Source organism: Gossypium arboreum, chromosome 6 (assembly GCF_025698485.1).
Source record: "Gossypium arboreum isolate Shixiya-1 chromosome 6, ASM2569848v2, whole genome shotgun sequence".
Classification (NCBI taxonomy): Eukaryota; Viridiplantae; Streptophyta; class Magnoliopsida; order Malvales; family Malvaceae; genus Gossypium; species Gossypium arboreum.
In genome coordinates, this window is record NC_069075.1 from 15222380 (window position 1) to 15235278 (window position 12899).

The following is a 12899-nucleotide window of genomic DNA, read 5'->3' on the forward strand; positions in this document are numbered from 1 at the left end:
ACGAGATCGTGATCGACCCCCGGTGGGTATACGAAGCACTTCGGTCTCCGGTGTTGGGAATGGTCGACGAAACCGAATGGAGTGCCAGTATTGTGGTAAATGGCACTCGGGGAGTTGTAGATCCCATGACCGCTCCTGTTACAAGTGCGGGTCAGCCGGCCACTTTATTAAAGATTGCCCGAGATTGTTTGAACAAAATGCGAATCAAAGTGGGAACCCAGGTGCTACCACAACTCGAGGTAGGCCACCTAGAAATATGGGCAATGCTAGTGGCGGTCAGAGAGGATCTAGAGATGCTACCATCGATCCGAGGCTCGTGCTCTGCTAGGACTTATGCTATACGCCAGACGCGAGGATGCCTCACCAGATGTCATTACGGTACTTTCACTCTTTTCGATACTAATGTGATTGCTTTGATTGACCCGGTTCTACTCATTCTTATATATGTGAAACCTTAGCATCCAAAGAAGACTTTGCCTATTGAGTCATCGAGTTTGTAATTCGGTGTCAAACCCTTGGGTCATTACATGCTTGTCAACAAAGTGTGCAAGAAAAGTCCCCTAGTGTTCCGAGGTTCTTGTTTTCCGGCGGACTTGATGCTTTTGCCGTTCGATGAATTCGACGTTATTCTTGGTTTGGATTGGTTGACCATGCACGATGCGATTGTAAATTGCAAAAGCAAGACTATCGATCTGAGGTGCGCGAATAACGAGATAATTCGGGTTGAGTCTACGGACTTAAAGGGATTGCCAGCTGTAATATCAGCAATGTTGGCTCAGAAATACGTAAGAAAGGGGTGTGAAGCATACCTTGCGTATGTGCTCGATGACAAGGAGTCAGAAAAGAAACCCGAATCTGTGCCCGTGGTTTGTGAATACCCGGATGTTTTCCCTGAAGAATTGCTAGGTTTACCACTGTCGGAAATAGAATTTGGCATCGAATTGGCACCTGGTACCACTCAATTTCGATAGCTCGTATCGTATGGCACCAACGGAATTAAAAGAGTTGAAAGCTCGATTACAAGAATTGGTGGATAGAGGTTTTGCTCGCCTTGAGTTTTTCGCCTTTGGGTGCGCCGGTGTTGTTTGTGAAAAGAAGGATGGAACCATGAGGTTGCAGATCGACTATCGTCGACTTAATAAAGCGACGATAAAGAACAAATATCCGTTATCACAGATCGACGATTTGTTCGATCAACTGAAGGAGCCTCGGTGTTCTCGAAAATAGATTTGAGATCGGGCTATTATCGATTCATGAATTCGAGATTCGGACGTACCCAAGACTGCCTTCAGAACGAGATATGGTCACTACGAGTTTCTAGTGATGCCGTTTGGACTTACTAATGCCCCTGCGGTATTTATGGATTTGATGAATCGGATCTTTAGACCATATTTAGATCGGTTCGTAGTCGTATTCATTGATGACATCTTGGTCTATTCAAGAAATGAGACCGAACATGCTGAACACCTGAGGTTAGTGCTGCAAATTCTACGGGATAAGCAATTATATGCTAAGTTCAGCAAGTGTGAGTTCTGGTTAAGAGAGGTTAGCTTCTTGGGGCATGTGATATCTGCATCGGGCATTCGAGTAATTCGAACAAAATTTCAGCCATACTTAACTGGAAGCCTCCAGAAATATTACCGAGGTTCGGAGCTTTTTGGGCTTGCGGTTATTACCGACGATTTGTAAAGGTTTCTCAACGATAGCCACGCCAATGACGGCTTACTCCAAAAGGATGTTAAGTTCGAATGGACGGAGAAATGTCAGAAGAGTTTCGATCAACTGAAAACTTATTTGACTGAAGCCCCAATTCTAGTGCAACCCGAAACGGGCAAAGAGTTTGTTATTTATAGTGACGCATCCCTACTCGGGTTAGGTTGCGTATTGATGCAAGAAGGTCGAGTTGTGGCCTACGCGTCGAGGCAATTAAAGCCACACAAGAAAAATTATCCGACCCATGATCTTGAATTGGCTGCCATCGTATTCGCCTTAAAGATTTGGCGACATTACTTATTTGGTGAGAAGTGCCATGTGTATTCGGATCACAAAAGTCTCAAATATTTGATGACTCAAAGAGACTTAAATCTGCGACAAAGACATTGGCTTGAGCTGTTAAAGGATTATGAGCTGGTCATTGACTATCACCCGGGAAAGGCGAATGTGATTGCGGATGCCTTGAGTCGTAAATCATTATTCGCTTTACGAGTGATGAATGTGCACTTGTCCGTTCGATCCGACAACGTGTTAGTAGCTGAATTGAAAGCCAAACCATTGTTGATACATCAAATTTGTGAAGCTCAGAAGGTCGACGATGAGTTGGTTGCAAAACGGGCCGAGTGTGTTCAGAACAAGGAATCGGAGTTTTAGATCGATGATGACGATTGTTTGAGGTTCAGGAGTCGTCTGTGTGTTCCAAAGAATTCGGAACTTATTTCGATAATACTGAACGAAGCCCATTGTAGCCGAATGGCGATCCACCCTGGGAGTACGAAGATGTACAACGAATTGAAACGTCGATTTTGGTGGCATGGTATGAAACGAGACATCTCCGACTTTGTTTCGAGGTGTTTAATATGTCAACAAGTGAAAGCGGAACATCAAGTGCCTTCAGGATTACTTCAGCCGATCACGATACCCGAGTGGAAATGGGATCGAGTCACAATAGACTTTGTATCCGGACTGCCATTGTCAGTGAGTAAGAAGGATGCGATTTGGGTCGTTGTAGATAGATTGACTAAGTCGGCTCACTTTGTCCCCGTACGTACGGACTTTTCAATGGACAAACTAGCCGAACTGTACGTTTCTCAGATTGTGAGATTGCACGGGGTGCCTATTTCCATCGTGTCGGATAGAGATCCGAGATTTACCTCACGATTTTGGAAAAAGTTGCAAGAAGCTTTGGGTACCAAGCTGCATTTTAGCACTGCTTTTCACCCCCAAACCGATGGTCAATCCGAACGGATAATTCAAATACTCGAGGATATGTTGAGATGTTGCATCCTTGAGTTTAGTGGTTCATGGGAACGGTATTTACCTTTGGTTGAATTCGCTTACAACAATAGCTTTCAATCAAGTATCAAGATGGCGCCTTACGAGGCTTTATACGGTCGTAAATGCCGTACCCCATTATTCTGGACTGAACTTAGTGAAGGAAAAATCTTTGGGGTTGATTTGGTTAAGGATGCCGAGCAAAAAGTTCGAGTAATTCGTGAAAGTTTGAAGGCTACTTCAGATCGCCAAAAGTCGTATGCGGATTTGAAAAGGAAAGACATTGAATATCAGGTTGGAGACAAGGTATTTCTCAAGGTTTCACCTTGAAAAAAGATACTCAGATTCGGCCGCAAGGGCAAGTTGAGCCCGAGGTTCATTGGGCCATATGAGATATCCGAGCGAGTCGGTCCAGTGGCATATCGTCTGATTTTGCCCCTTGAACTCGAAAAGATTCACGATGTCTTTCATGTTTCGATGCTTCGACGCTATAGATCTGATCCATCGCACGTGATTAGTCCACCAGAGGTTGAAATTCAAGCCAATATGAGTTATGAGGAAGAACCGATTCGTATCCTGGCACGTGAAGTGAAAGAGTTGCGAAACAAGCGGGTTCCGCTAGTGAAAGTGTTATGGCTCAAACACGGGATAGAAGAAGCTACTTGGGAAACCGAGAACTCTATGAAAGAGCGGTACCCAACCCTATTTACCGGTAAGATTTTCGGGGATGAAAATTTCTTAAGTGGGGGAGAGTTGCGACAGCCCAAAATTGACCCTAGACGGGATGTGGTTTCGGGACCACAAAACCGAGGCATAAAAATAATTTAAAATTTATTGTGATGCCTATGATATGTGTTAAATTGTGTGTGACATTTTTGATGATTTGATTTAGTGTTATAAAGGTGAATTTCACTAGAAAGGACTTGTGTGAGAAAACTTAGAAATGAGATAGGCAAATGTTGAAGTGGCCTATTGATGCATGCTAGGAAATGTTGTCCTTGCATGTCAAATTTCCCAAATTTGACTATAGTGGCCAGCCAAGGTGGGTATGATGGGCAAGGAAAACATGTTTCCAACATGTTTGGTTAGTGAGTTATGTATGAAGGAATATAATAAAATTAGCATCAAAAATGAACAAAAAAAAGAAAGATGAGCATGGATGCCCCTTGTTGCCGTGAGTAGAGGAAAAGAAAGGAGAAATTTTGTTCATCCATTTTCACTTCTTGGCCGAAAATACTAAGGAAAAAGGGGAGGATTTTTGCTTCATGCTTGGTTTAGAAGAGAACTAGAAGGAGATTTGGCTATACTTGCATCAATATTAAGGTATGTTTGAGGTGGTGTCATGAGATTCATGCTTGTTTTGGTTGCTTACTTGATGTGCATGTTAGCCATGGTTCAAATCCTTGTTATGCCATGAAAATGGTATTTAGCCAAGGTTGTTATTGTGTTAAAGCCATTGCATGCTAAATGTGAAGCTTGCTAATGATGCATGCAATGATGGATTGTCTACTCTTGAAATTTCTTTGTAGCAATCTTGAGTAAGACATTGAGTTTTCTTTTTGTTTAACCATGACCGAAGTTGAAAGGGGCATGATTGTGATGTATTCGGCCATGAAGCATTCATGAGCATGGGTTATGCTTCTTGCATGTTAGTTAAAAATTTGTGTTTTGGATGGTTATGGATACCTTAAAATTCGACCTTGCACCTATATGTGTATATATGATTGCACATGATATTTTGATTATGAAGAAAGTGATGAATATGTTGTTTAAAGAAGAAGTTTGTTGAAGAATGTTGTGAAATTTGCATGTACATTCGGCCTAGTACACATATGATGTGGAAATCTTGCAATTTATTGTTGATTTTGTGCAAGTATGACTAAGCATAATCGGCCACATGAGGGGAATTATTGTGCATGCATTCGGTTAGAGGCAAGCTTAATGATGCCTATTCTTGACTTAGGTAATCGGGTACATTGTTGTGAGCTAAGGCCGAATGTGTGCGTAATTAAAAAAAATTGACTAAAGTGCTTAGTTATGTGATGTTAAGTCAATGATATGTGTATTCGGCCAAGGCTAGCAAGCGAGACTTTAATAAATTGAATTTGTTTGAATTAGCTCAAGAGCTTAGAGGGCCACAATTGGATAAGGGAAGGAAAAGTGATCGAATAGCCGTCAAAGCCGTTCGACAACATCCGAGGTAAGTCCTCAAGAAATGATCCTATTCAATTATGTGAAATGAAATATGGATGTGTAATGAGTATTGATATATGTGTATGAGTATTTGAATGATACCCGGCTAAGTCCGAAGGCGATTATGCTAGCGATATGTTTGTGTTTGAGCCTTAGTATGTGAAAATGAAACATGGATGTGTAATGATTATTGATGTATGTGTGCGCATGAGCAATTGAATGATATCCGGCTAAGTCCAGAGACATTTATGCTAGTAATTATATCCGGTTAAGACCGAAGGCAATTGTGCTAGTGACTACATCCGGGCTAAGACCCGAAGGCATTCGTGCAAGTTGTTAAATCCGGGCTAATACCCGAAGGCATTTGTGCAAGTCGTTCTATCCGGGCTAAGACCCGAAGGCATTCGTGCATGTGGTTATATCCGGTTGTATTCGAAGAAGCTTGGGCTGGAGGTGGCGTTGGTTGCTGTAATAAATTTAATTAGTACGCTCGAAAAGCCCAAAGAATAAGGTATGTTTATATGTGCATCGGAAAAGTCGATATGTTTGAGTAACCTTCGCTCAATCGACTAACGAGTTTTCAGCTATTGAATTGGTTGATATCTTGTGAAAGTGTATAATGATGAAGTGTGAAGTAAGAATGATTATGTGAATGTGTATTAATGAAATGATTCATTTGGCTATGTGAATGTAATGCTTTAGTTAAAGCTGATTTTATTGCTTGAGACTTACTAAGCATAAAAATGCTTACTCCGTTGCTTTGGCTCTCTGTTTTATAGATTTTGCTCGTTAGCGATCGGATTCGGGATCATTAAAGTCGAAGTCATCTACACTATCAAAGCCTCCATTTTGGTATAATTTTGGTTGAATTTTGAAATGGCATGTATAGGACTACCCTAATGTTGAAGGTCATGTACCTTTCGGTTTTGTGTAAGCTTGGATAGCCATGCGAAAATGGCTTATATACGTTTTTAGTATGATTCTATAATCGTTTGTATAATGATCATTATGGGGTATGGAATTGTTTGAAAGGATTAGCCATTGGAATGGTTAATCATGATCACACTTTGTGCTATGTATGCAAAAAGGGCCAATTGAATTGTGGAAATCATGAAATAGGTAATGGTTACCTTGAAAACAGATGCTGGCAGCAGCAGTGGTGTGGTTTTGAAAAATCACCAAAATTTGTAGGAATGGTATAAAATAGTGAATAAGTTATGTAAATGAACCTTGATGAGTCTACTTTCATATGGAAGAAACGAAACGGTCATAGGAGTTACATGTTAAGAGATATTAAAGCTATTGTGAGACAGGGCCAGAACGGTTTCTGGGTCCCCTGTCGCAACTTTAAAAATTTACTATAAATTATCCAGAAAGAATTAGGAGTCATGCCTTATATGTACAGATTCCATTTTGAGTCTAGTTTCATTAGAAACAAACAGCACCAGTATTAAAGCCCTGTACAGAGAGATATTCAAGTTGTAACGCGCGAAGGTCAGAGCAGTCGATCCCTGTAACATAGGTGACTTTAACTAATAAACTGTACCAATTGGCCCGACCAAAAATTCTAGAAATAAATCCATGGATGGATATATGAGCCTAAATTCAGGGAAAATTTACGGAATCAGTTTCCGAGTTTTGAAACTCGAGATATGATTTTTAAGGCGACAGTGACGCAGATTTCCAGCTTGTCTGGAAATGTCAAATTGGTGGGAGAAATATGTGGATTTGGCTTGTTAACCCTCGTGTCCGACACGGCGATGGTCTCGGTTCGGGTGTTACAAGATGAAATGAGGGATGATTTAATTCATTATCAATGTAGCCCTTATATAAAAGTCTCAAGTAACAACCTTAACAAAAATTCAAATTGCTACTCCAACTAACAAGCTAACAACTCCTACTCCTACTAACAAGCTAACAAATCTCCCTAGGACTTAGTCTTATTTTTAAAAAAAATAGTTGCAGTCTTAAGATACTAACATATTAAAACAAAATTAACTCTATTTTATATTGTTTTGAGTATTAGTCTATTAAAAAAAAATTATTTACTTCTTCCTCCCACTTGATTTTTCTATTGCTCAATTTCTATATATTTAATTTTTATATGCACTATTATACTTAGAAAAGTAAATACATAAATATAATCTTTTATTTAATAAAGGTAAATTCATAAATAATTATTACATTTAAAAAAAATGAACTAAGCCTGATAATATAATTTTTCTAAAATTTTAATTAATATCTTCTAACGTATACTAAATATTGTAAAATAATCTTTTTAATAATTATATTCCCAACAATCAAATTTTAAAATATTACATTTTGTTAAAATTATAACATAGGAATATACCGTTTACTAAGTTGCAATTGACGATGACAAGGTAATTGGAACTCCATGTGGAGTGTTGTGTTCCCGTCTTAATCATTGACACTTGGAAATTTTGGTTCAATGATATGTGCTTTTAGTAGAGGATTCGACTTGGGAAATATAGGTGCAATTTGGAGTAGCCTATCTCGATTTTCAACTTGAGGACATGCTTTTTTATTTTCAGGAAGTGACTAATATTGTTGTGGAAACTTTCGCTAGCAAGACTTATGACAGACGTGACAAGTGAAGCAATTAGCCGGAATTTAGCTTAAATGGAATGTTAATTAAATAAATATTTATCTTTAAAGAAGTTCTACAAGATGGATAGATGATGATATCTATCGTTATTAAAATTTTATTAATCATTAGTAGTTTTTCTTAGAAAGTAGATAGCTCGCCGTCGGCTTCTTAATCTGTTTCTGTTTAGAGAGTATTTCAGAATAATAAATTATTTTACAAGTTGGTTTGAACTTGTGTAATCTACTTGTGTTGTCTTAAGTTTTAATATCTTTTTTTTGTTTGCTTTCCACTATTTAACAATCCTTCACTTTTAGAAGTTTATGTCTGTTTTTATAACATTTTTTTAGTCTTACTTATGCATGTAATCTTGCTTTTGCAAATGATTTTAGGGATAGTCTTATCGTCTGTCCTTTCTAGTTTGGTATATGCTCAGTTCTTTTGCTAATTTTTTTCATCATTTTAGACTATTTGGGGTTGATTTTCTTATTATATTAAGTGCTTGTAATCACTCTAAATATGTCATGCTTGAGTTATGAGAGAACAAATTATCAAATGTCATAATATTCCATTGATATTGAGACTGAAATTTTTATTGTGTAGATGGAGTTTGTTCTTTATTGCTTACGATAGGTGTGTATTATTTTTTTTCCCGAATCGTATAATCCCATTAATGGAATGGATTAATGAAATTCTCTTTAAAAAAATCCCTCCAAATTAGTCCCTCTTTTCTTTTTTTGTCATTTCCAAGCGTAAACATGGTAAATCTCTATTTAAGAGAGGATATTTTCTTTTTAATAATATCAAGAATGAAATGTTTTTAAATCTACGAGCGTAAAAGTGAAGCTCTTTAACGAGGTGTAAGATATCAACTAGGTGTGTATAGGTCGTGTTCGAGCAGGGTTTATATATGATATTGATACATTTTATATTTGTTGAAGTTCGATCAAATCTGAAATATAAATTCAAAGGTTTACCCAAACTCGTCTATTATTATAGATGATTAACTCAAACTCGTTTCAGGCCGCAAGTGTTACTTTTTTAAAAAAGATTTTTTTTGATTTAATATTTAAATAATTTTTATTTTATTAAAAATTTAAATTTAAACAACTTAATATATTTTATATTTTAAAATTTTATTAAAAGCTTAATATAAAAATATGTTACAAAAGTATAAAATCTACTGAGGCTAATTTTAATATTAAAGCGGAAATCTAAACCTTATTTTAAATATGTCTATTTTTTACTAAAATTCGTTTTTAAATTTTAAGCCAGATCTCCAAACTTAGATGAGTAATGTGGACTATGAAGAGTGTAATATCAATTAATTGATTCTTCTTACGAAATAAGTCGCTGAAGAAACACGGAAACTAACCCCTCATTGCAGCGCAACATACGGTGACTCTATCCTTATATAGGGAATCCAACATCTAATGGAATTTTGGCATATTCTTGTGTTGAAAGTAGAAAATAAGTTCTAACATCATCAATAAATGTGATGCGGTTGTTGTAAGACTTTAGATGAGTTAAAAAAAAAAAAAAAGGTTATCTAGCCGATTTATTATATTAGGTTGTATGATACATTGCTAGTAAACGGGTTGAAAGTAATATAAAATATAATAAAAATAAAAATTAATTATATAAATAAATATAATACTTATTACACCGCTTCATTATACTTTTTCCAATTTGTAAGAAAAATTAGCTGTAAAAATTCCAAACATTTCTTTTGGAATAAACAAAGAAGAATCTTGTATATTAGTATTACATTTAAGGTCGGGTACATGTTGACAGAAAAAAAAAAAAGAATATTGTTTTATTTGCATGTCTGCGTTTGATGATTACATTCAAAACACCTAAATTCATCAACCTATGTAAACTTTGTATATTGGGAAACTCGTGAATACACATTAAAAAGAAGAGACATACATGAAGAAACCCGAGGTAAGGTACTAATAGGCCCAAGTTTTGAATCATTTTGATGCATCCCGAAGTTTAACTTTCTTCTTGTTGTTGGATATCTTGCCATCTTTACCAATGGGTATGTTTCCTTCCTTGTGTAACCCATGGTGCCTACTCTTTATTAGCCATGTTTTATATCTGACCTTAGTTGATAAATCCACTCTTAGTTCAGCTGTTGCATTCAGTATTGCACTACGAAGAGCTGCCCAAAAGGGGTTGTCAACATCGAAATGGTTGAGCACTTGATGACTTCGATTCTTCCCTTCAGTAAATGAAGGGATAGTATTGTTCCCCACTATATTCACCCCGTGATAAAAGATTAGCAAGATATCATCGTAGTAAATACCTGAGTCTTTGTTCGGATTCTTGATATCAAGTTGGTATTGAATGATCCCATGATCAGATGTATTGCTATCATTTACCGCAGGGACCGAAAAATTCGTGATCGTAAAATGGGGGCTTCCCGGACGCAATGCTAGCCATAGACAAAGAACAAGGATGCCTAACAGGCCAAGAATTTGAAGAATCCAAAAGTAGAAGTTTTTGGTCTCACACATTTTATTGTTTGAGAATAAAAAAACAACAACACAGGTTTCCACACGAATTGAATCGATTGATCAGCCTGGTAATGGAATTTGGTTTATGTGTAGGGAACAGTGGTTTGAGTGAGAATAAAGTTATTAAGGAGGTACATTAGGGAGATACCAATTGTATTCTTTTCTTTTTGAGTTACTTTGCTTTATGTGACATGTAAGCTTCAAAGACTAATTGTTACACAAGGGTTTACCTTGAAGCTTTCTTTTTTAAGAATGATGATACCTTTGTGATTGAAAATATTTTATATTTACAAAAATATGTCAATAAATTATTATTAGTAGAGTGATAAAGGTTGTTCATATGTATCTGTTAGTCTTGAGTTTAAATCTCAAATAGTGTTTTTTAATTGTTTTATTTGTATTTTATATAAAAGATAAAAATATCCTTACAATAATATTAATTATTTTAAAGTAAGAGTATTTTAATAATTTCACAGTTGAATTAATTTCGAGTTGACTCGTGTAATCAACTCAATTCATAAAATGATTCTATAAATAAGAACGGAATTAACAGTTTTATTTTTGTCCCATCCGAATATAACTTGAAATATTAAAAAAAAATCACCATCAATCATAAAGCATAATTAATAATGTTACAATAAAATTTAATCAAATCAAATAAGAATATGATTATACAACAATGGAACTACACTTTCCCTTTCAATAAATCAAAATAAAAATTAAGAAAACAAGAAAGACATAAATATATGTATGTGTGCAAGAATCAAGTGAAATAAACTGGACATTTTTTGTTCTTCCAAGCTGGCAAGATCGATCCATCTTGACCAACTGCAACATCACAATTGGCATGCATCTTATGGTGTTTACTACCCCATGTAGAAACCTTAAATCGGATCACTGCCATTATATCTATACGAAAAACCACCGTCCCTTGTTGCCTGTTATCCATAAACTCCTTCCACCGTCGGCTGTTTACCGTCAATGTGGCCACATTGAATGTATGGTACACGATTGTAGTTGTCTTTGGTTCCTGGTAAAACGGGTCCATCAATGGAGATGACCCCATGTTTTGATCTTCGTAAAAAATTGAACCCACCATGGACATGTAATAGATTCCAATGTGCTGGTTGGGGTTCCTGGCTGTGACATTCAATGTTATTTGAGCATTCTCAAACTCTGAGTGTTGATTCAAACCAGGAATACTAAAGTCTATAATATAAAACCTTGGACGATGAGGGCGTAAACTGAGCCATAAAATGAAGAAAACAACACCAACAACTAAAATAAGACATAAAAATATGGCACATAGTATTTTGGTCACCCTAGTTGTGCAGCTATCACGAACCCGTTTCGCGTAGTATGGAATGGTGTGCTGTCGTTTGATGTGTTCGGATGCCTGCTTCTTGGAACCGCACATATTTTTTTGGAAGATTTCGCAGGTAGATGTTGGGTGATGACATTCGACAATAATGGAACTGTTTGTGTTTGGATAATGGGTGTTTAAGTAGTGGTTACGTGATCCAAAGGTGACGGGGAAGACAAGGGAAGGTTCAAGAATTTGGAGTCTTTTTAAATGGCCCAAGGAAGGAATAAATTGACCAATAGGCTTGCCATCCTATGATTCAATGTTCATAAATGATTTATTCTTGGGTAAACTATGCCCATATATAATCTAAAATAGAGTGTGTCTTATTTTTATCAATTTAATTTTTTTAAAAATTTAATCAAATAATTATGTGAATCAGTGGTTAAAAAATTTGCTTTCTACTAATGGCACTGTCAATCGTCATCTCCTCAACAGCCAACTCCTCCTCAATCTTGTTTCATCAACAACCCAAACTTATTCTCCAATGCCCATGTCACTATTGCTTCAATGTCGATACTAACGACAATCCCGAGAACGAGAACAATGAGCACTAATCCCCACATCCTAAGCACTTTCTCGACTACTAGACCCCTCCCACTTCCACCACCTCCATCTCCTCCACTAACATCTCCATTGACACCACTGATGAAGTTAAACAAGAATAGGTTATTCGCAATTATTTGCGATGGAGATCGTCGTCCATACCTTCAAAGAACTCGAAAATGAGTACATAAAAGAGTATAAAAGCATTAAAGGCAGTGATAAAGTGTGGTGTATCGAGCCGATTTTCGCTTTCAACAAACTGAGCTCCAATAAAGCTAAGAGAGGACAAAAACAGTGCTATTTTGAAGAAAAAAAGGAACCCGTTGTTTATTGTAAGCATTATTGAACTTAAAAGAAATTGGCTCAATGATTTGTTGTTTGGGTATGATAATGGGTACAGGTACTTCAATGGGTTAATTTAGGGTTTGGTAGGGAGATGGTTCACCCCAGTGGTGATGGTTTAGGAAGCAACGAGTGGCGGCTGTAAGCTAGGAAGAGGTGGTCGAGGGTTTTAAAATAATAATAATAATAATAAATATAAGAGGACAATAACAATAAGCGCAGTTGAGAATGTTGGTGTTTAGAACAAATTTAAGCAAGTAGAACAGGAAGCTTGTTTAGCAAGCCTCATGACTTGGTGAAGAAACAAAAGCAAAAAATTTGCTTAAGAACAAGAACAGAATCA

General features: G+C 36.8%; 2 protein-coding genes across 3 annotated transcripts; both read right to left on the reverse strand.

Annotated features, from left to right (window-relative positions):
- Positions 1-9509: 9509 nt before the first annotated feature.
- LOC108484955 (protein NDR1-like) lies at positions 9510-10357 on the reverse strand. Its single transcript, XM_017788831.2, has one exon. The coding sequence runs from the start codon at positions 10303-10305 to the stop codon at positions 9760-9762; it is 546 nt and encodes a 181-aa protein (XP_017644320.1). The 5' UTR covers positions 10306-10357; the 3' UTR covers positions 9510-9759.
- A 537-nt stretch (positions 10358-10894) lies between these two features.
- LOC108485991 (NDR1/HIN1-like protein 10) lies at positions 10895-11796 on the reverse strand. 2 transcript variants are annotated; one of them, XM_053030174.1, is made up of 2 exons: positions 11651-11775; positions 10895-11445 (listed from the first exon to the last, which is right to left on the reverse strand). In XM_053030174.1, exons 1-2 carry the CDS (start codon positions 11763-11765, stop codon positions 11069-11071), a joined length of 492 nt encoding a protein of 163 aa, XP_052886134.1. In that variant the 5' UTR covers positions 11766-11775; the 3' UTR covers positions 10895-11068. The 2 variants fall into 2 exon arrangements, with proteins under 2 accessions (XP_052886134.1, XP_017645311.1); XM_017789822.2 differs by having other exon boundaries at positions 10895-11796.
- Between the last annotated feature and the right edge of the window lie 1103 nt (positions 11797-12899).